This window comes from Venustampulla echinocandica, assembly GCF_003357145.1.
Source record: "Venustampulla echinocandica strain BP 5553 chromosome Unknown scaffold_0, whole genome shotgun sequence".
NCBI classification, from domain to species: domain Eukaryota; kingdom Fungi; phylum Ascomycota; class Leotiomycetes; order Helotiales; family Pleuroascaceae; genus Venustampulla; species Venustampulla echinocandica.
Genome location: NW_022474205.1, coordinates 188,213 through 210,894, shown reverse-complemented (window position 1 = coordinate 210,894; position 22,682 = coordinate 188,213). Strand labels below are relative to the sequence as shown.

Below are 22,682 nucleotides of genomic sequence, written 5' to 3'. Positions count from 1 at the left end.
AATTACCCTTCGTGGCTAAGCCCGCTTTGAAATCATTACAAATATAAAAGTATCTACAATCTATAACCCGCATAAGATCAAAGTCCAAATTGCGCTTTGAAATGGTTATAAAACGTACAAGTATCTATAATAAGCCCATAAGGTCAGAGTCCAAACCTCTCGCTTTTTAATTTCATTCTCCATCAAACTATTTCCTTTAAATACTCTAGTAAGGGAAAAAAAGGTAAAACGCATAAAATCATGGCTTCAAAAATCGTTCTTGTCATTGGTGCAGGCCAGAATATTGGCCGGTCTATCGCTACGCATTTCTCGGGAAAAGAATATAAAGTCGCGGTCGTGTCGAGGAATCCAACTAAAGAGATCTTCAATTCTGCAAACTTGCTCATCCGAGCCGATTTATCCGATCTCTCTGTTATGCCTTCCATTTTCTCGGAAGTCAAGGCTAAGCTTGGGGTTCCAAATGTGGTGGTCTACAATGGCACGTATAGGTTCCTATCTATCACCCTGTCTCCTTTTCATAATTGAATATTTTCTCTCTCCAAACGTTCTAACAGATATCAAGCAGCTTATGTAACACTTAACAAACCGGATCCGTTCTCCATTCCTGTGGATGAATGGGCCTCGAGTTTAAATGTCAATGCCATCAGCGCTTATGCCGCTGTGCAGCAAGCACTTGCGGGATTCAAAGAATTGCCAACGGAGGTGCCGAAGACTTTTATCTATACGGGTAACTGTGGGACTCACACTGCCATTCCACATCTGATGAACTTGATGGTGGGAAAGCGTGTCGCTGCGCATATGATTGAGTGTGCTGTGAAGACGTATGAGAAAGATGGGTTTAGGTAGGCCTCTCGCTTTAATCTTTCTTTTCCTCTTCGAAACGTGTTTGAAAAGTTGGGATGTTAATCGACTTACTGGGAAATGGGCAACTAATGCTGAAATAGGTTCTATTTCGCTGACCAGCGGCACGAAGATGCAAGTCCCATGTATACGGGTCTGGACGGGCAGGCCCACGCTGAAAACTACCTTGAGTTGGCGGAGAAGGCGGAACAGGGACCGTGGGAACATACTTTTGTGAAGGGGAAAGGGTATGTTGATTTCGAGGGGAGGACTGGATAGATTCCGGAGCTTTGATGAAGGCTAAATAGGGAGGTAGGGGTAATTTGGAGTCTCGTATATGCGTTGGTACTGTAGCGTGAAATACCCCTAAACACTAAAATTATAGCAATACCAAGCTATATGTATATTTGAGATCTATGTTTTAAAGCTCAAATGTTATTATTGTGGTTGACTCTGTTTTCAGGCGCTACTAATACTCGCTAAGGGGACGGGGAGGAGTCGAAAGAAACAGAAAGAGAAAATGGAAACAAAAGGAACGGAAAAACTACAAAACAGAAATGAGGAGTAAAAATACCAAAAGAGTTCATTGCCCACAGCCAATTAATCTCTGCCGTTTCGTAGTTGTCGCTAGACCTAGTTATATTTCTCTCCGTACTGAGTGTCGTGTGATGCTTGTAGGGAGCATCGTAAAGAGCTAGGTTGTCGTTACAATATTTTCTTTAATTGAATATATATACCTTCGTTGAGGTCGTAGCGAAGTTATCCCGGCCGCCGGCAGTGAGCCCAAAAGGGATGGGGCTGCTATAGGCGGGATGGAGTGCGGTGAAGTCTTTCGGCTTTATAGTTTCGTGCCAAATTCTCTCTTGAGCTTCTTACTCATTCATTCTCAAATCATTAATACCTCCACAGAACGACTATTTCCAAACAGAGAAATCAATTAAAATACAAATGCAGCTCGACAGTTCAAGGCATTGGCCCGATACAGTCGACTAAACCAGTGCTACTAGTGCGCCTCCGCTCCGGAGTCTCAGACTCTTATATAGCTATCTTGTCCATGACGAGCACCTCAAGGAAATAAAGACCATGTCATTTCAAGCGGAGTTTAGAAATGGAGACAGTGTACTTGGCATAATTTCCCATGCATAACATCTTTAAGGGTAAGGTTAGGGGAGGACATAAAATATAACCTCACTGCTAGGCTGCAACTCGGGGGCCGGAATTCTATGGGATGGGCCCAACTTAAGACGAATAAAGGCAGCGGGAGAAAGGTGGAAGGTCGAATTAGAGACTCATTTCAACATCTAGTGCGATACCTCACACTAGCTCTGCACATACAAAGTACCTCTAGAACACTGCTCGGGATTTGAGGAAGTTTGGAGGTTGAGATAGAGATGAAAGATGTCAAGCAAGGAATGTCAAATCTGGATTGTAGTAGCGCCGCACAAGGGAAATGAAGAAGCTGGTACTTATCAGCGTAAGGTTGACAAATCTCTATGTTATGGGGGTATACGTTATCCATAACTTATTAACTCCTGCCCAAACGTAATTTCTCATATAATTCAAACCCAAAATTCCAAAGCTGCCCTGCTGTCTCGTCAAACCCATGTCCTTTCGGGCTTGACGTTCCAATGTGCTGTAGCAAAGCCGGCGTTCTCGCCCATCTAACCCAACCTTCGTCGTCTGCAATGTCCTCTATCATCATATCCACGAGCCAATCTGTCTCCAAGTTGGTCCTTTGAAGGAGAGGAGCAACGATATCACGCGGATAGACGTAACCTTGTGAGCAACAGCCGAATTTGTTCATTTCATGGATTCCAGGCGTAAGTGGCCAAATCGAATTCCTACCAGATGCGAAGAAAAAGGCACCCAGTGCCGGGATGCACACCCCGGATATCGTCAATATAGCTGCATTCGACAGAAAGGCTTGCATAGATCTTAATCTGCTTCTCACGGCAATTAAGGAGCTTGTTATAATTGCCCAGCTCATGAATGACCAAAACACATATATTGGCCAGTTTTCACTATTCCATCCGAAGAGCTCCTCTGTGTAGAAGAGTCTCAGAAACACCCATTCCACTCCTGCTCGGCGTTCCATTTCCTTTTCGATGTCTTTCAGTGCCTCTAGTACACGTGGATACCAACCCTCTACCGCGAGAGTGTCATCTTCTATCATAGCAATATAACGTGCACCTGTCGCATAGCAATCGTTTAACAAGTACGTGTAGTCAAATATCGTCTTGTTCCGGTACCATCCTCCTTCCTCCCATTGTTGTATGCGAGCGATATCCGTCTTCCTGTATTCTAAAACCTTGTCCGGGAGGGTCTCGATCCACTTCTCCCCGGAAATCGGATGTTCCGACGGCTCTGCATGGCCAACAAGGATGTTAAGGTATATACTGCGTCGTTCCTCGTTAGGAAGGCCTTCCAGAAGAGACCCGATTGTTCGCCGCACGTATTGGTCCTCTCTTCGTTTTACTGTTACGACGCCGATACATACTACCGGTGGTTGTTGCGAGGGCTCTGGGCCGGCGGATTGTAGCTTTGCAGATTGGATGAAAGCATCGGCTTGCTCTATCCTATCTGTCGAGTATATTCGCTCGTACGCTCGGGCCGGGTCAAAGAAGTAGGACGTTGGATCACGGTAGTTGGCTTGGCGCAAGTACTGTACTAGGAATAGGTATAAGATCGAGAAGCAGGCCAGAATCGTGACTGGAGGTCTGGTCACCAGATATTGGAAGGATAATGACCCATCATTCCCAGCTCTTCCTAGTACAATCCTCGGGCGCAAACGCATGGCCAAGGGACCAGGATATATGTGCGGGTGAGACTGTCAGCGGATTCTTGTTGACGGTCTATCAGGATCCGGAGTAGTTCATGCTCCGTAGGAGTAAAGATGTTACGAGTGGGCTGGGGGTTTGCAGAAGGGAGAGATGTGGTATCGTCATAGGGATATTATATAATCAGGACATTCCAAGTGTAGTTATATGAGTATAAGGATTCAACTTTTTAAAATAAGTATCTTTTTTATTGACAGAAGCTTAATCTTTTTTGTTTGCGTCAAGATAGTTTTATCGAGTTAGAGTGGTGTAATTATATTAATGCCGATACTTTATACTATACTGAGAGGCGCCTTCTGTTACAAGTATGATTAAACAGGTGTGCGTATGCCATCTGCAAAGTTGAAACAAACAAAGTATTACGTCTAATAGTAAGGCTGTAATATTCTCTTCTAGACCTTGCCATTGGCAGCGTCCTGGGCGTCAGAAGCTATAAATGTGCGCACGATCGCTCTACCTTCTTCATGGTCTTCATCCTTATAGACTTTGAGACCATATTGTTGCAGGAGGTGATATTCATCTGTAAAATGCTCCTTAATCCATGCTTTGTCAGCAGACGTGTACGGCGGTTCAGCAGAAGTGTACGGCTCGAGTTGCTTGGTGGCTTCCCAACGAGCGTCTGTTTCGCAAAAGTCAGTGGCATTAATTTGGTAGGTTTATTAATGTAAAGGAACCGACGTTCAGAGGGGTGCCATTCGGCATTGATATGGTAATGTCCATCTGGATCCGCGTCTTTTAGAAACAGTGAACGTGCTGTCGAGGGACCGACTGGAGGTCCGCTGAGCTTGAGACAGAATAATCTCTTCTTATCATCGAAGTAGGCAACGGTACGACCATGCTGATCTTGCAACCCGGACGTATAGGAGACGCTGTACTGGTCTAGAATATCCCTGCCTAGGATGTTGCACATAGCGGTGGGCACATGAAATACATCGTCTAAACGAATGCTTCTTGCCACTCCGACTAGAGCGCCGCCTGACGGGAATTTCGACGGTACCAATACCTACGACAGCCAGATCGTTGCTGAGGCGAGACATAAAAGGGGTGTATGAAATGAACCACCCCCGGTCTTTCGCAATGGAGACGTTGGAATTGTCGGAGAAGACCCAGTCGGGGCACACTGGCTCGTCGGTGCTCATTGCTAGATAGGAGCTCGTAGGCACAGTGAGGGCACGGTGACGGCTTAGGTGTTATAGCTGGAAGAGAGTAAGTTGAGCTGGAAGAGAGTTAATAAGTTGAGCTGTAAGATGGAAGGGTTGTTATCAGGATATGGTTACATAGTAGGTTGGTGTTAGAACCCAGGAGCTAATTCCAGGTGTCAGAATACGGGAGTTTCAAGCTGAAAAGTGCCGCTTGGCACTCGATTTGCCACTTACCAACACCCCTTACGAACTTTGCCTCCACCATTATAGCAAATGGTACGTGCATATCCCAGATGAGATGAATATCAGCTGTTATTACTCCTTATAGTAATTAGTAAAGTAAGCTCAGCTGTCACCCGGGTATCACCGGACTTATTTCATTTCAGTCACCTGACTTATACACTCATTTACCTAGGTGTATATAGGAGGCTTTCACCCATAGTATTAGACTCTTTAATCAATACAATCCCTTCAATTCCATGACATATTTTGACCAATCAACTGCCGAGTTTTACGTGTGCCAGTTTAGTCTCAATTATGAATAGTTGCCGAGTCGGGCTTAGAAGCTATCTAGTCTTGTTTAGCGCCACACTTTTGTGACAGACATGAGAATGTGTCAGTGTTTTGGGGCCAAATTGGTGCATAAAAAGCAAGGTAGTTGATTGGTGACAATAGGTCATGGAATTGAAATGATTGTATTGATTGACGTCCCTAATATTAAGGGATCAAAGTCAGTGTATATGTAGGCAAATGATCCTCGGTAATTTCAATGTCATCGAGATGTTCGATAAGCCATTCCATAATACCGTGCCGTACAAATTACTCTGGTGAGTAATGCTTGTCTTTGGGGTTATATTACCCCTGGTGGATACGTCAGAATTGCTGTTGATTAAGATTTTCGTAACAAGCAATTAAGTGTTTTTAACAGAATGGTTAGTCGGGCTTGGCTGCTATGTAGGTAATATACTACCTACCTTAGGTATATACCAAGGTATACTAGATTGTATTAATCCGTGACTACCTCGGCTTATTCGTTGCTTATATCCCCACCGTCCTTTGAGCAATCAACGCGTGCCGGTGGGCGTTATCCATTTAATGACCAACATCCTACCTATTCGTCGACAGGGCCTCGGAGCTTGTTCTACCAGCGATTCTTTCACCACTAGGAGAGTCGGATCCAAGGCTCCTCCCACGAAAACATTCCACGGCAAACCTATTAAGTCACAAGACATGTGCCCTACCATTGGAGGCTGTTCCCGGCTAGAGTGCCTTTAGCTGTGAATAGATCGCGGACACTACTTCGAAGTAGGCTTTTACCCCATATCCCCTTGTCCTTCTCCCAGAAAAGGGAACCTTCGGAGCCTTCGGGACTTCGTACATGTGTCCATCCAGATTCCAGTGATGGCGGAGTTCGGGCAGCGTTTCAAGAGAGGTAGGGCTGAATCGGGTCTCTGGATCTGGTACGTTGACGCCAGCAATTACGCGTACGCTTTGATGGCGCAGTGCTCCGATACAAGACACTTGAATCCATCTTTGAGGCGTGCACATCCCTTTTCTCGCTGCCCCTTTGCTCCTTTGCCCGTGCCCTTTTGGTGTGTTTGATTGGCGGATAATAGAGGGAAAGGCTCCGCTGGGCTGTTAGAGGGCGGGAATAAAGGATAATATCGATAACTCCTTGCGGCGGACGTCGATGGCTTTATACTGGAGACTGGAGCGAAGTAGACCACCTACGTAGCATCTCTGCTAGTCGTGTGCTAGATCTAGTTCTGTGCAATGGTGCGGCGCCGTCAGGTACAAGACACGCTTAGTAATTAATTAGCCAGGAGCCCCAGATACTTCACCTCCTCGCCAGTTTTAGACTCAGGTACAAGTATTCAGGAACAGGTTATTCTAATTATTCTACGAACGCAACGCAACCCAGGAACCGCCCCCATTTGCAGATTGCTGCCCATTATCTGGAGTCTTGGGCCTATTTGCAGCTCTAGCCTCTTGCCTAGACTCCTAGTGCGCTTCACCGTCTACTCCAGTTTCCAGCCTCCAGGAGCAACACATTCCATCCCAACCCAGCCCAGCCTTTACGGAGTAGCCGCGCAGCGCCCCCAGTGCTTGCTTGCACTGTAGCTTTCAACGTTTCATCGCCGCTGCTACTGCTGCTGCTACTGTCGCTGCCGCCAGGAATGGTATATCGCATGCATCGCGTTGCGCCGGGTTACAGACACTACTGTGCGAAGTGCTGGACATAGTAGTAGAGTACCGCTTGCACCGAGCAGCTCTCCTTTCTCCCGCGCTTGAGTCTCTGCCCTCTCTGCCCCCCGAATGCCACGCTCAGGGGACCAAGCAACCCCTCCTATCTGAACCCTCAACCCTCAACCCTCAACCCCGTCGCAACAACCGGCCAGAGCTTGAAACATCTAAAACAGCGTTATTTTCCCTTGCCCGCGTCCCTTTTGATTGCAACCACCGCCTTTCCCCCCACCGCACAGAGGGAGAGTGGTGTGGAGTCTGGAGTCGGTCCCTGGATGCAAACAATCCGCATTGTTCTTCCTCAGGTCCCCGCCCACGCTACGCCGTCCATCTCACGATTCTCACTTAAGATTTGTGCTGTAGTTTCGGCATAATAATATCTGAAGGCGGTGCATACGAGACAGCAACTCCCATTAACCTTATCCCTGGGCCAATCTGCGAAGTCAAGGCGCCAGCAACGACCAGGCAGGGCCCACCATGGCCAGAAAACCGAGCCCCCAGCCGCTGACGCTCACCGACCCAAATACCGGCAACCCTGAAGTGAGAGACACCTTCTTCGATGATCAACGATCACCGTTGAGCCCAAAGTCCCCGAAATCGCCCAGATCACCTTTCAGATTCAGCTCCAAGAGAGGTCAGGTCGACGGCGACCCGCCGCTGATGCAAGCGTCCGATCTACACCTCCCGCGAACCACACTTCCACCCTCAACAACCGTCTCTCTCCCTTCATTACAATACGCCTCGGGCGCTTCAGAGGTATACGACAGGCAGGAGCGTGAACGGGAACGCCCTGTTCGAAGCGGCTTCTTCTCTAATTACAAGGCATCGAAGAGTTCGAGTCGTTTGCAGAACTCTGACACCGCCAAACAGCTCGCTGAAGACAGCATGTCTAGAGACACCAGTCGCCCCAGTCAGGTTTCATCGCAGAAATCTGCTAGAAATGGTACGACTCCGATCTGTCTCGGGGGCCTCCCCAGGTATAGCTGCTAACTTTTAATTGTGCAATCAGAGTCTAGTGCAGATAGATCAACTACAAGAAAACCAGTTGGTGGCCCCTCAAAATCCGAACCCTCCCTCGAATCGACCGCCGATTCTCCGCCATCCTCCAATCCCAATACCCTTCGGAAGAACAAGCCCAAGCCTTTTAGCCTTCTTTCTAGGACCAGATCGATACGAGATGACCCCAGCCCGCGAGAGGAATCACCCACAGAGAAGTTGCCGGAGTATCCAGAGCGGACACATGCGCACAGCAATTCCATCAAGACCGCCCCTCTGCGCTCGGACAATGATAGATCGTTTAGGGAGATGATGGGTTCAAATATGCGGCAGCACTCGGAGGATCGTCATGTCAGTCGGAGGAATGGCTCGCGGGGCAAGGAGCCCAAGGAGAGCAGCAGGCTGCAGCCATCTCTGATTAGGGATACACGGGAAGGTAACCGAAGCCAAAATTTCTCCTCTTCGTTCCGGGACGGCACTGGATCTACGTTCCTCAACAACCTTAGAAGTTCTGCGACGAAGGGCGCCGGAGCCATCAGCAAGGGTTTATTTGGAAAAGGGGTCCGTACTGTGAGCACAGTGGAAAAGGAGCCCGTGGTAGACGATGAGCATTACGAGCTGAAGACTATTAATCTGCCATTGGTGGAGCAGACACGAATTACTAGGATTTCAAAGAGATTAGAAGATTCGCGGGATAAAACCGAATTCTGGATGCCAGCATTCCCCTGGCGGGCTATCGACTATCTGAATTATAAGGGTAGTGATGTTGAGGGGTTGTACAGAGTCCCTGGCAGTGGACCGCAGATCAAGAAGTGGCAGAGGAGGTTTGATGAAGGCAAGTTAGGTTTGCTGCTACTAGTGAATTTTGCTGACCATATTTAGAACTCGACATCGACCTCTTCGAGCAAGAAGATCTCTACGATATCAACATCATCGGCTCCATGCTGAAGGCTTGGCTCCGTGAACTGCCTGATGAACTCTTCCCAAAGGCCTCCCAGGATCGCATCTCGCGGGAGTGTGCTGGTTCTGAGACTGTCCCTCAACTACTCGTCGAGGAGCTATCAAAGCTCTCTCCGTTCAAATATTACCTCCTCTTCGCCATTACATGCCATCTTTCCCTCCTCCTTGCTCACTCCGACAAAAACAAGATGGACTTCAGAAATCTGTGCATTTGCTTTCAACCATGCATGAAAATTGACGCATTCTGTTTCAAGTTTTTGGTCTGCGATTGGAGAGATTGTTGGAAAGGCTGCAAGACAGAAACCTATCACATCGAACAGGAATATATGCTATTGGACGCTGGACCCCCGGGCAGCGCGGAAGGACGGAGCAGTACCGCAGTGGAGAGCCATGAGGAACGTAATGTTTCTAGCTCCGATAGCAGCAAGCCTTCGAGTGTCAGCGTAGACAAGGAAGGCAAATGGACGCTAGGAGGAAGTCAACCCAAGGGTCCGAACCAGAGTCAACGAAGCATAAGCACTGTTAGCACCAACTTGACTGTTGTCCAGGAGCGCACGCCTCCAAGGAGAAGTACCGACATGAGACCCTTGAGTCCGATTAAACCATTAAGCCCTATTGGCCTTTGAGAGAATTTCGGGCTGGCTTAGGCCAGTTGCCAGAATTTCTTCGACGATCCTGACTATGGCACGATTCTACAATATCCGTCTAGAGAGTCAACTCCCACTCTAGACACTTCTATGGGTGGGCGGTTTTAAAAATGCAACGCGTCAGATGATCTTAAGGATAAATGTGATCTCTGGGAGGAAACAATAACTAGATCATCTGAGGCATCCAGCCACACTCAACGACTTTCCTGCATACACGGAAGCAAGGCCAACCAAAGTCCGGATATTCAATTCTGATACTGTCTTCTCACACATTTATAGATGCCCTTTTTATTCCCAGGATGATGAATGCCTGGATTTGATTGATTGCCATGCGTTAGTTGAATACCCCAGCGTTTTGCACATTATGATATCATAGTAGCCCGCTCTTCGATCGTTCGCTTTCATTGTGGCTTCCCGCTTCGAAGTTTTGATTTGTCGTCATCTCGAATGCATTGCGTACGAGTTTGCATCTCTGTTTGGGCTGCGATTTAAGCAGTCAAAGCCATTCGGGTTGGCATAGTTGAGAGGTCAAATCGTCTGAAGAATGGATAATTGGAAACGCGGGAAGTTTGAAGTATAAGGAGCGGTATTTCGGCTTGGGTTGAGTTGATGCTATAAGGCAATGGTAGCGGTGGTTGCGTTATTAGTGGGGGACGGGTATAAGCAGAGGCCCTTTCATCGTGATAACCCCAGGGAGGTGAGGTGTTTGGGCAGGGGGATAGCCGTTTGTACGATAGAAGAGACATAGGCTCATATGAGGAGCGAACGTCACGAGCGACGGCACTGGATAACGAAGAGATATTATTATTGAAACCCTACCTAACATGTCTATTGTGCCGTTGTCTAATCGCAAACTCTGTATACTCACCTTCTTTGCTCGTTCTCGCCATGCACACTTATATAACAAAATAGACGATTCCCTGTACCAAATCTCACAGCCTTGATGGCGCAGTGGTAACGCGTCGCACTTGTATACCACTCTTGGCATGTAATGCGAAGATCCCTAGTTCAATTCTGGGTCGAGGCAGAGTATAACATTGAGTTTATTTTTTTGTATTTTTTGTTTTAAAGAGGTCCTTTTGCTTTGTGGAAGGGTAGTTTTTACTGTTTAAATGTTGTTTTCTTTTAGGCTGGGGTTTCTAGGTGGGGTTGCTGATTTCTTGGTATAAGTGGAGTTAGTAAGCTTGGTTTTTTGTTGGCATTAGGAGTTTGATGAATATGTACGTTTAGCAGTGAGATTCTATTATAGTTGATGATAGAAGTATCATCCGTTACAAGATAGCTAATGTATATACAGGTGTGAATCCACCCCATTTTGTAGTACGATGTCGGGAGTTTCGTGGGGGTTATTTACATGAGCAACGATTGATTTTAGGATGTAGCAGTAAAAATGTGAAGAACGAAGGAAGATGCAATTTTTCCATTCTGCAACTAGTTCAGCTACCCAAATAAACGCCTGGCAGTAAGGTAAATCCTCCCCAAACGCCAATTTCCACCTGTATAAACCCAGCCGTCTCACTTTTTAATCTCATCAATGACGAAAACGAGCGCAACTCAACCCCTTCTGGTTCTTGTTTATCACTGTCCATTCTTCCTCCCCTTCCTCTCATTCGCTCTCTGAAGCCGCTCATTCCTCCTAACCTTCTCCTTCCGCTCCCTCCTTCCATCACCCTGTCGTTCCGTGCCCTCTTTCCTCTCCCTCTCCTTCTTCTCATCAACCTCAACAATCCAGTCATCCTCACCAGCCTTGTTCTTGCCCTTGTAACCCCATTTGGGCACCCATTCACCGGTGGCCTCGTCATACACGAGCTTTTTGCGCTGATCAGCTGTCTTGGCTTTTATGCCCTTCTTAGCGGCAAATTTCTCCCATGTTGTTTGCGCTTTTGGTGGTGGCAGAGGCTATTGGGAGAAACAATACGTTAGTATGTGGATTAAAACTAGATGAGTGAGTAGAGGGTAGGCACCTTCTCGCGCGGGAGACGGGTCTCAATTGCCGGAAGTGAAAGCAAGACGCCGTTCGGTGTGCTTGAAATTGGACAGGTAGAGAGCAATTGATTTAAGAGCGCTTGAGCGCCATCTCGGGCGGTGCTTGCGAGGTCTTCTTCGAGGTTTTCGCGGCCGTTGAGGAGGAGCGGATTGGGGTCGGCGGCGAGGAGGAGGCCCAAATCGAACGTGTAGGGAGTGGGTTTGTTAACGGTTATAGGAAGAGGCTCTTTGGTCTCTACCTCGGTCGCCATAGAATCTACCATGTTGCAAATGGTAAATCGAGGACTGAAGTAATTGATATGTTGCGGTGTTGTGGTGTTGTACTGTAGAGAGCGGGGAGCTTATCGCATAAAAAGTTGCGAACGACTGAACTTTTTGGGAAGCCGCTTTAACGAGCGGCCGCATTTTAGGACCCTGGGAACAACAACTTTCTTACAACCTCCCTTCATCACCGCGGTCAGTATTTCATTTCCACGGCCAACTCTGCGTGCACTGCACCACCACAACGGAGACAATATGGCGTCTTCACTCAATTGCTGGAAGTGCCTATCAAGGCCCAATACCTCCTATTCTAAATTGAGCCTCCAACTTGCTCCGACCGCAACAGCCCCCTTCTCCTCCACAGCAACACAGCGCGCTATGCCTGTGGTAATTAAAAAGTCAAGAATAGTTCAAAAGGGAAATAAAACCCTCAGAATGAAGAAGAAGGCGATAACGAAGCCGACAGGGAAACCGCCTATGCCGGGAGAACGGAAGGCGCTCAGGAAGAGAATTGTGCTCAGCAACACGAATGCGATTGAGGTGGAAGGCMTGGAAGATCTGTCTCACGAGATGATAGATGGCATGATAAAGGAGGCAACAGAAGAAGGTGCCATGCCGCAGGTAGAGGGGAAGGTGGTGGGATTACCAGGCACAATGGTGGATTCCCTACGAGCTTCCGAAGCCTTCAAGACGACACAAGGATGGGGTCTTTTTCGACGGCCTGCACTACTGGTCAGAAAGGAGGCCCTGGATCTTACAAAGGCTATGGTTTCTACTGCGGAGCAAAAGAAAGAGTCGTATGCGTTGGTGGTTGATGGGGCCAAGGGGACTGGCAAGAGCATAATGCTTCTGCATGCCATGGCGACCGCGTTCGCTAGGGGCTGGATTGTGCTCAATATTCCTGAAGGTAATAACTCTTGTCCTGTTCACGTTTAAAGTGCTAAAGAATACTGCAGCTCAAGAAATCGCGACTGCCGTCAATGACTACGCTGCTATCCCTGGCACCACTCCAACCCTCTGGTCCCAACCCACTTACACAGCGAATTGGCTAACCCAAATCGCCAAGGCCAACAATACCATCCTATCAAGTATCGAATTATCAGAGAACCACAACCTCCCCATGCCAATTCAGCCAAATACATCCCTCGCGCGTCTCCTCGAGCTCGGATCCCGCGACCCAGATGTCGCATGGCCGGTTTTCCAAGCGTTCTGGGCTGAAATCACCAAGAAGGGCCGCCCACCCGTCCTCATGGCCCTTGATGGGATGAATTGGATTATGGGGAGCAGCCAATATCGAGATCAAGCATTCGAACTCATCCACACACACGATTTCACAATCGCAAGACATATCCTGGATCACCTGTCTGGGGCTGCCAAGTTCCCCAATGGAGGTGCTGTCATTGGCGCGACATCGAGAAGCCACTCACCCTCGGCTCTATCGATGAACTTGGCCTTCACCCAGACGCTGGATAGACAGAATAAAAGGGCAGTTACACCCAAGGATCCGTTTGAGAGGAAGTATGATGAGCGCGTTGAGAAAGTGCTTAAGAATGTACCAGTTATGCAGTTAGGTGGGCTAAGTAAGACCGAGGCCAGAGGATTAATGGAGTATTGGGCTGCGAGTGGTGTTTTGAGACAGAGAGTGGATGAGAAGGCTGTGGCAGAGAAGTGGACTTTGGCTGGGAATGGCGTTGTGGCCGAGATTCAGAGGGGTGCGTTGAGGATGAGAATGTAGGTGTACAAGAGCTGAGGGGTAGCTCTGCTGTATCATAGCGCTGCATGCATTGTTCCTCAGTACATTAGCTGGATGTAGATTATATTGTGGAAATAGAACAGATGGTATGTACTACGTAGTACACTAGTTCCATCCCACTTTTGGCTTTATCGTCCTACCCTCCCGCGATATACTACGTTGCGAATTGGTCTGCACCATCTCGTGCTCCAGGGACGATTGTCATTGGAGGCTGGCTGGAGGATATTTCGTAGTTCGTACAGCTTCAACTAGACCGATTGATATACTATCGCTATTAGTATCGATTAGTGGCCTTTCGTGCGGCGTGTTTAAAATTGAATCTTTTGGCTTTCCTCCCTTGGGGAACGAGTTGGCGCAAGACTCTGAGGGAGCTTGCATATCCAATGAATTGTGCATGTAGTACATGGATTAGCAAAACAGGTAGGTTAAGATCTACTCGAGCACGACTCTTTCCAAAATATATATATTGCGCGTGCTCCTCCACTTGGAAGTTGTTCTCCATCTTATCAATCATGTTGAGCCTCAACTTCATCCTCTGGGTTTCACTGAGCTTGTCAGCGTCTGCTTTTGCTTCCCCGGTCGAGCAGCGAAACGCATCACCTCTCGCGCAATTTGCTCTGCAAAAGGTCTTGAGTGATGCTTCTCCTATCTTTGGGAACTATGTCAGTCCCAACAAGAAGCGCAAAACAGAAACTTGGATGAAGGCGTATCCCGATTCCAAACGCATAGTTCACATGAATATCCCTGGGACCCACGATGCATCTACCTGGAACTACTCTCAAGAGACTCAGGATGCCCTGAAACATGTGACAGCTCTCAATGGATTCGCCCAGCACGAAACTCCTCCTCAATGGCTTCGTTGTCAAGAAAGCTCTATTGCCACTATGTTGAACGCCGGCATCCGTGCCTTCGACCTCCGTTTCGCATTCGATGTTACGAATAGCACCTTAGTATTTTACCACAGCCGGGGGCTACAATCACAGACCACCACAGTGGAGGACCTCCTGTTTGGCCTTTACACATGGCTTGACGACCATCCCTCAGAGGCGTTGTTCCTCTCATTTCAGTACGAAGGTGGAACAACACAGTATGCTTCGAACAACGCCGCTGTCCAAATGGCAATGTTCAACACTTTGACTTCCCCATCGGCCAAGAACTACTTTCTTCAGACAAAAGGAGAACTCGGCACTCTCGGCCAGGCCCGCGGGAAAATCACTCTTTTCCGCCGCTTCGATATGGATCAATTGTCCAGTTCATATGAAGCCGCGTTGCCAGGTCTCCATTTCCCACCCGCGTTGTGGTCCGACAATGGCCCAGATATAACACTCGTGTACAATGAGGAAAAGAATCTTACTGCGTATATTGAAGACTTCTATGAAACTGGGTTGGAAATAGGCTCTTCGGCTGAGCTCAATATTCAGCTGAAATATAACCTCACCGCCGCCCATCTCCTCAAGGCCACCACCGAATCTCCGGATAGTTTATTCTGGACTTGGGCGAGCAGTGAGTACACTAGTAACGTACCGGTTGACACTCCGCGAATTATGGCATTGGGAAATGGAACGGAACTGACGCCATTGGGTGGGGTAAACCAGAGGCTGCTTCCGCGTTTGAAGCAGTTCAAGGGGAAGAGGGTTGGGATTATCATGTTTGACTTCTTTGATACTCCTTCTGACCTCGTGGAGACACTTTTGAGTCTGTAAGCGCGAGATGACAGAGAAACGTTTAAGGAAAGATAGATTAGTGATATTTGCAATAGATGAAGTTGAAGGTAGTTGAGGTAATCCTAATTTCATGTGCTATATTACCTCATGAAATTGTGATATATAGACAGTGTCGTGAGGGAAGTTGGTGGAAGCGGATATACATATGTAAAAATAACAGCAGTTTGCATCATTTCAACACTTTGCCACTTTCCATTATTAGCTTCAATGTACTTGGGTTTGTCACATTTCAACATCTTGTCACATTTCGCAATATCAGCTGTATTTTAAAGTCTTTGAGGTATAAGTCGTATTAGCTATTGGAAAGTGGGAATCTGGGATAACCGGTGGCTACGTCCCTGCTGCTGTTCTAGTCGTTTAAAAACGCTACTTTTCCTTGTATAATTCGACTCGGAAGACTTCCCATGTACAGGATGTCAACGCCAATACTGAAGCTGCCTGGGGAGCTAGCAGCTAAAAACAAAATAAGCGTAAGTAATTTGAGGTGTCTAAAACATAGTTTGCGTAGTGAATGTAATCGATAAAGGCATCACTCACTCTTTATTTTAATTATCGAGAACGCGCCTACCGTCACGAGGCATATTTATATTTACAACCACGTCCCGCTTCTTGCGTACCTTATATACCATATCCCTTATATACATCAAATTTATGTAATCCTCGTGACCTCATCCTACACCTTAGCAGCACTCTTGCTCAAAATTGTAAGATCAAATGCCTCGGCCATAGCCTGGTATCCAGCCCCATTAGGATGCAAGTGATCGCCGCCATCATACTTACTAGCCAGCTGGCTGGCTTGGTTCGGATCCCTAACCGCCTTATCAAAATCAACAGTAGCATCAAAAACACCGCCACTATTCAAAATCCACTTGTTAACTTTCTGTCTCGTAGCTTCCCTGGTGGGGTTGCTATAACTCTGGCCGTTCCCACCAAACGGCGTGATCGTGGCACCAATGGTAATTATGCCAGCCTTCTTCGCATCAGCGGCAATCTGCTTGAATGCCGCGATGAGACTGTCGCCAATTCGGGTCTGGGTGCCAGAATCGGTGCCGCCCCCGCCGATATCGTTAACGCCTTCGAAGATACACAGGTATTTTACGCCGGCTTGGGTGATGCCATCACGAGTGTAGCGGGTTAATAGAGTTGGTCCCAGCCCACCAGTGAGGACGGCATTTCCGCCTGCGGCTTGGTTGTTCACGCCGACGTTTGTGATGCCTGCCGTTTGCATTCTGGCGAGCAGAAGGTCGGGCCAGCTGTGGATATAATGTTAGAGAATAACTCGATTACTACAGGAGGTTGCCATGAAAAATGATGGGAAAGTACCGGTTATTAGCATCATCAGTGCTGCCCCTCCCATCTGTGATACTGTCACCAAGAATAACCAAACTACTGGTGTTTTGCGGAGCCCAAGCTTCTACACCACTGACGAAATACCTTTCAGAAAACGAATTGTTAGCTATAAATTCCACATATACACATCGCCAAAGTGGTCTTACCAGTGCTTAGTATTCGCCCCGGAGATATTCGTCTCGTTAACCCTTTGCCCAGTCTGCATCCAACTCGTCGTCCTACTCCCAGGATGACCTGTGATGCTAGTTCCAGACTGACCCTTGGCAAGGTACATGGTGACGGTAAGCATAGATTGAGGCTTAATAGCAAAATCGATCGAGTCCGTGTACGCCACTTTTCCCTTAGGGATGGTAACTGATTGAGAGCCGCCATTGAATGTCAGACCTCTTATGGTCATCGGCTGGAGATCATTTACACCGGCCTTTCCGCCATTTGGGAGCGCAAGTGCGACGGCGTCAATAGTGAGGTCCGATCCTCCAAAGGTGTTCGAAATTTGGATGCGGATGTGGTCCGCTCCAATTGACATATGGAGTGTTTGGCGAAGTGTTGCACCGGCAAATACGGCATTTGAACCTTTCTGTGAGAGGTTAGATATGTTTCTGGTTTATGTGGTGTGGGAGTGAACAAACATATGGTGCCGGGGGGAGATTGTCAGGCTCTACGAGCTGCGGCATTGATGTCCATGTATCAACCCAATGGTAATCTTCTTGACGGCCCCCAAGTACTTTGGTGCTGGGGAGTGCACTTCCGTACGTTGAGGAAGTGAGCCATAATGTGCCCAAGACAACAGAAAGAACCGATTTGTAATGAAACATCTTGACTTTATTCTACTCCCCTAATACGATAATGCAGTCTTCGACATTGAGTGGAACAAAAGAGGTTGAAGCCGTACTTTATACTTGGCGCCGAGCTGTTATGCACTCGCCAACCCATGATCGTCTCGGATTGAGAACTTTAACAAAAACAAATACCCAAATTACATCCACTCGCGGCTGCGAAACTCCGGACGGGCCACGAATAATGTTCCTGCGTTTGGTGGAATATTCTTGTTGCGCAGCCTAAATATACTATGAACAGCCTGAGCCCTAGGCGAGCCGCCCACCTAAGCAAGGAATTCCGAGATCTTTAACATCAACTCACTCACTCACTCCGTATGCTATCCAATAACACATACATAATAATGTCTTTGCCCGACATTGAAACTCATAAACACGGTTCGTAAACACCAGTTTTTCCATTGGTGATCCATACGAAGCATGGCACTTCGATCCCGATTAAATAGGCTGCGAGAAAACATAGCCACTAACATATTTATCTTTCTTCTTCACCTGCGTTTTACCTCCCGTATTCGGTGTCCCTGTCCCACGGGCAGTTGAATTCCTCATCACCTTTGGACTGGCAATACTATATTGGCTCCCTTTAATACTTCCATCGATACCGGCAATCTGAGCTGCGAGCTGATTTCGCATTCTTGTCGTCTCATCTGAACTGCCAGAATCCGAATCGCTTGAATCGTTAGAATCCGAATCATCGGAATCAGATGTGTGGGCAGGTCTTCCGCTCTTCGAGGCTGGCGTGGAAGCGGGTGCGACATATTTTGTTTGTGGATTGTCCTCTTCTTCCGACGAAGACGAGTCTTCATCACTCTCTTCTTCCGATTCTTCTTCCGAATCGGACGCGTGTGCAAGGGTCTTTTGTAATGACTGAGAACTTTTGACACCGCTATTTGTCGTCGAGGAACCGAAAATAGGCTTCTTCGAGTTTAGTGACTGGAGACTGGCGCCAAACTTTATAGTAGGTCTCGATGCCGTTGAGGATGGTGCGTTCGGCGGAGAACTTGATAAACCGCGTGGCCGAGCTTCGTACATAGAAGACGTCAGTTGTTGATCTATCTCCTCTTGAGTATCTGAACGCTCATCGGCGATATGGTCCTTACTTTTAGGATGATTTGAAATTTTTGGTCCCGGTACTACCGAATGCCTTTGAACAGGTAAAACAGGAGGACTGGATTTTGGAACTGTAGAGCTCGCTCCCTCGGCCACTTCAGACTCCTCGTCGGATGTCCCTTGACTGACTTCGGCCGTCTCCTCGTTTTCGCCGGAGTCATCATTCAATTCCGAGGCCCCGTCTTCTTCTTCTGAAGCCCCTTCGCTTACTTCGGCCATCTCGACATCTTCTTCGGATTCGTCCTCAACATCCTCGTGCGCGACATCACTTTCTTCGGCGGAGTCACTGGTTTTATCCTCGGACTCCGAATCTCTGTCTGATTCTTGTGATGTTGAACGTTGGGGTTTAGTTCGATCAAAGTGCCGGGGGTGTTGACTGAAGACAACAGGTGATCGGCTTTCACGAGCAGAAGATGGATTACTGGCCATTTCCTCATCGTCATCCTGTTCATCTTCTGATGCGGGATCAGGCGTAGCTGGGGATTTACTATGGGTACGAAGTACAGTTGCTGCTGCTTTAGCAGGGCTGACTTTTGCCGGAACGTCTTCTTCAGAATCATCGGACGATATTTCTACAGCTGAAGCTCGTCCTGGTGGAGGTATCATTGATTTGGATTCTATAGATTTATTAACAATTTTCAATATTAATGGTCATGTGGCCATGACCTAGGGGTACCAGTAGATTTTGGGGATTATATAGATGTAAAATCTGCATGTCTTGAACTACCATACCTTTAGCTGGGCTGCCTCGACTAGGAATTTCTTCCTCAGAGCTAGTCTCAGATGACGTATCTGCAACGGAATCTTGTTCGCGCGTTTCCTTTGGAGTTGGAGTTGGAGTTACTAGCAGTTGATCAGCAAAATTAATCCTGATGAATCATTTAGAGTTTGGCACCGCAACTCGGGGTTACGAGAATAGAGAGCGCCAAACCGAACGTACTCTTCTCTTGAGGAGGAATTGGAGTTTGACTTCTCCTAGCTGGTGGAGGGCGCATGGCCGGAGGTCCTCGCCCAACGCTATCTTGAGGTGCGGGTGCCTTCTGGGCTGAAGCGGGAGTAGCGCTTCGTTCCTTGCTCAATCTGCTCCTTCCTGGAGGTAGAATGGGCGCATTCCACTGCGGAGGGAATATTCCTGCAAGCTTATTAGAATGAAAACCTAACTAACGAGGAGGCTAAGCATACTATGGGCTTGAGAAGGGGGTTTAGGAGTCAACGTTGCCGGTGTAGAGGCTGTGCTTGATCGCGGAGGAAGCACCTTGGGAGTTGGTGTTTTCGGTGCTGAGGTTGGTATTGGGGTTGATCTTTGAGGCATCCTGGGAGTCGTCGTTTTCGGTGTTGGGGTAGATGGTCTGAGGGCACTAATTTTAGGAGGAAGAATCCTAGGAGAGGGCTTTATTGGTGTCTCTTGTTTTGTCCCATCGGCAAATGATATTCGCCGGTTCTTGTCTTTGGGCAAAGGCATTACATCCTCGATCCCAACCCCCATCACGGGAGCGTCGGGTGATCTCGATTGAACTAAGGGAGAGCTAGCCACGGCTTGGGAAGAGAAAAGGGGCGTTTTCAAGGCGGACTTTCTTCCAGGTGGTATAAATGGCGTAGATGACCGAGATCTAGAAGCAGATGTTGGCTTGCCTTTGGTAGCTGAAGAATGAGCTGGGGCTTCCTGAGGTGAGGAAGCTACCTTGGCCTTTTTTGCTTCATTCGCGGCGGCCATTTTCTCCCGGCGGATCCTAGCTTCTTCGACCTTCCGTACTCGTTCAGCTTCTTTTGCCTGGGCATGTTCTCGCTCCAGGCGTTCTGCTTCCGCTCTTTCTTCTGCAATCCTCTCCTCTTTCCGTTGTTCCTCCTCTGCTTTTAACTTTTCTTTTCTAAGTCGTTCTTCCTCAGCCAGTCTCTCCTTCTCTTCGCGCTCTTTTTGCTGAGCCTCTCGCTGGGTAGATTCTTCGGCCTTTATCCTTTCCTCTTCTCCCCTTCTTGATTTCGCTTCAGAAATCTGCGCCTCTTCTTGTCTTCGCTGGGCTGCTGCAAGCCTAGCTTTCCTGGCCTCCTCTGCCTCTTGCTTTTGCCGTCGGCTCGCTTCACGAACCTTTTCTTCACGCTGCTTGCTATTTGGCGTCAGCTGCAACTCCCCAGGACTTTCGAGCGGCCGCTCGCGAGACCCAGAGCCGGAGCTCCGCAGATTTCTATTTGGCGGTGTCTTGAGTTTGCCGTTGGCAAAATCCAATCCAGGCAAACCAGATGCACGGCCCTTTCTACTCCTCAAGGAGGCCCTTTTCAAGGCCATAATAGCGGCTGTTTCGCTGTCAGACGGAACATCATCGTAAAGGCTATCCTCGTTCTCTGATCGGCGGCCTCGCCGTTCATTCCGGCGGCCATTTTTGGGCTCAAGGTCTAACGATTTCTGATTTTTATCAGACCCCGCACCATTGCTTCTAGTTATTTTATCTTCACCAGCAAGCGGGGTGGTGGCTGCTGTAGATACGGAAGCTCCTCGCTCTGTAGTTCTCTGAATATGATAGCTCGTACTTTTCGCTCTTGGGGACTTGGAAACCTGGGCCTGTGCTGTCGTTTCCATGTTGGAAGTCATGTCAGGGTCTATATCTAGAATCGTGGTCTTTGGATCCTGCTTGGAAGTAGGTCGGTCCCCACTGGAGGAATCACCCGAGGCTGGAGCAGGCGACGGCGAAGGTGTCTCGGGGATTTGTAGTGGATCGGCGGGTACATGGCGTGAAGTGGTGGAGTGCGCCGTACCTGCCTCCGAAGTAACAGCCTTTTGGGAATCTGGAACAGCGACGGTGTTTGGTATGTCTGGATGTTTTGGAAGGGCGTCATCGTTATCGTGATCACTTTCGCGAGAGGGTAGAGGTCGGTCCGGATCAATAGTTCCCAACCGTTGTCTTTTGTTCGGCTTCCTAGAGCTAGATCGCGCAGAGCTGTTTGGGACAGCACTGTCTTCTCTCTGTCTCTTGCGACTTATAGCATTTGAGGGATCGTATCTTAGAGCGGATGTAGGAGGAACCGAGTCGCGGATGCCTGGCAGGATGGAAGCCTGGACGATTCGTATAGTAGCTGTATTTCCGAACAAATTCCCCAAGATCTCGCTCTGGGTGACATCAAATTGCTCTTCATCCTGGCACTTCTTGATCGCGATAGGACTGCAGAAAAGGGTTGATTAGCAAACGCCTACTAAGAGTGAGAAAAGCTGAGGTTAACAAACGGAATCCACGTACTGGCCATAATTTATCTCATGATATCTTGAGACCTCCTCGCAGAACTCCCGTATGCTAACATCTGGAGGGGTAACAACACGGAAGCATCGAATTGGCTTGTCACTCCCACTGTACGCATTAGTTGCAAAGAGCTGTACTCGGAGCGAAAAGGCTGGAAGCTGGGGGGGGGCCATAAGCATAGCCATGCCGCCGACCGGAATTATAGGTAGCTATGAGTATATAAAGCCAGTATCGAGAGCCTGGGCTTAAAAGTGAGCACACAAGAGCGGCATCGAGAGCCGGAAAAAAGCATTGGAGTCATGAATTGAAGCTTGGCAATAGCCTACTCTAAGTGCTGCAAAATCCACGCGACGCGAATTTTTAAGCTTTAGGGAAACTCCCGGCGATAAGAGGAGCGAGCTTTGATTAGCATTTCTTATCGCCCAAATATACTACGGGCCTGCGAAGTACAAAGTCCCCTTTTAGTACCACGTATGAAGAATACTTGCTTTAAGGCTCTTGTTATATTATTTTAACCTAGCACTTTGCTTTTTAATCCGCGTTTAATCTCTTACCTACATTAAGATATTAGCACTCATTTCGAGGCAATACCTTCGAGATATCTTTCCTAGGTCAGTATCACAATCCTAGTAAAATAGCCCCCACATCATGTCTCGTCTGATGGGTATTTCTCGCTCGTTATTTAAAGCCTGCTACCCATACCCCAATGCCAATCATCAAAGTCTCGAAGGCATACTAAGCAATAGCCCCCATCGTTAAATCGTTC

The 22,682-nt window shown here is 48.0% G+C and overlaps 8 protein-coding genes across 8 annotated transcripts; 3 read left to right on the top strand and 5 right to left on the bottom strand.

The window, feature by feature from the left end:
* Positions 1-240: 240 nt before the first annotated feature.
* On the top strand, positions 241-1,119 carry BP5553_00054 (Uncharacterized protein; the record flags this gene model as incomplete). The annotated part of the gene is made up of 3 exons (XM_032008677.1): positions 241-482; positions 555-842; positions 945-1,119. The coding sequence occupies 3 exons, from the start codon at positions 241-243 to the stop codon at positions 1,117-1,119; spliced, it is 705 nt and encodes a 234-aa protein (XP_031872731.1).
* Positions 1,120-2,365: 1,246 nt separating this feature from the next.
* BP5553_00053 (uncharacterized protein) lies at positions 2,366-3,634 on the bottom strand (the record flags this gene model as incomplete). Its single annotated transcript, XM_032008676.1, has 1 exon — positions 2,366-3,634. The coding sequence occupies one exon, from the start codon at positions 3,632-3,634 to the stop codon at positions 2,366-2,368; it is 1,269 nt and encodes a 422-aa protein (XP_031872730.1).
* A 435-nt stretch (positions 3,635-4,069) lies between these two features.
* BP5553_00052 (uncharacterized protein) lies at positions 4,070-4,816 on the bottom strand (the record flags this gene model as incomplete). Its single annotated transcript, XM_032008675.1, has 3 exons — positions 4,070-4,296; positions 4,356-4,567; positions 4,620-4,816. 3 exons carry the CDS (start codon positions 4,814-4,816, stop codon positions 4,070-4,072), a joined length of 636 nt encoding a protein of 211 aa, XP_031872729.1.
* Positions 4,817-7,540: 2,724 nt separating this feature from the next.
* BP5553_00051 (GTPase activation, GAP) lies at positions 7,541-9,645 on the top strand (the record flags this gene model as incomplete). Its single annotated transcript, XM_032008674.1, has 3 exons — positions 7,541-8,006; positions 8,073-8,903; positions 8,942-9,645. The coding sequence occupies 3 exons, from the start codon at positions 7,541-7,543 to the stop codon at positions 9,643-9,645; spliced, it is 2,001 nt and encodes a 666-aa protein (XP_031872728.1).
* Positions 9,646-11,244: 1,599 nt separating this feature from the next.
* Positions 11,245-11,915, bottom strand: BP5553_00050 (Uncharacterized protein; the record flags this gene model as incomplete). The annotated part of the gene is made up of 2 exons (XM_032008673.1): positions 11,245-11,565; positions 11,631-11,915. The coding sequence occupies 2 exons, from the start codon at positions 11,913-11,915 to the stop codon at positions 11,245-11,247; spliced, it is 606 nt and encodes a 201-aa protein (XP_031872727.1).
* Positions 11,916-14,178: 2,263 nt separating this feature from the next.
* On the top strand, positions 14,179-15,369 carry BP5553_00049 (uncharacterized protein; the record flags this gene model as incomplete). The annotated part of the gene is made up of 1 exon (XM_032008672.1): positions 14,179-15,369. The coding sequence occupies one exon, from the start codon at positions 14,179-14,181 to the stop codon at positions 15,367-15,369; it is 1,191 nt and encodes a 396-aa protein (XP_031872726.1).
* Positions 15,370-16,063: 694 nt separating this feature from the next.
* On the bottom strand, positions 16,064-17,555 carry BP5553_00048 (SGNH hydrolase; the record flags this gene model as incomplete). The annotated part of the gene is made up of 4 exons (XM_032008671.1): positions 16,064-16,643; positions 16,714-16,824; positions 16,887-17,317; positions 17,370-17,555. The coding sequence occupies 4 exons, from the start codon at positions 17,553-17,555 to the stop codon at positions 16,064-16,066; spliced, it is 1,308 nt and encodes a 435-aa protein (XP_031872725.1).
* Positions 17,556-18,014: 459 nt separating this feature from the next.
* Positions 18,015-22,101, bottom strand: BP5553_00047 (uncharacterized protein; the record flags this gene model as incomplete). Its single annotated transcript, XM_032008670.1, has 5 exons — positions 18,015-19,303; positions 19,419-19,529; positions 19,627-19,818; positions 19,869-21,841; positions 21,917-22,101. 5 exons carry the CDS (start codon positions 22,099-22,101, stop codon positions 18,015-18,017), a joined length of 3,750 nt encoding a protein of 1,249 aa, XP_031872724.1.
* Between the last annotated feature and the right edge of the window lie 581 nt (positions 22,102-22,682).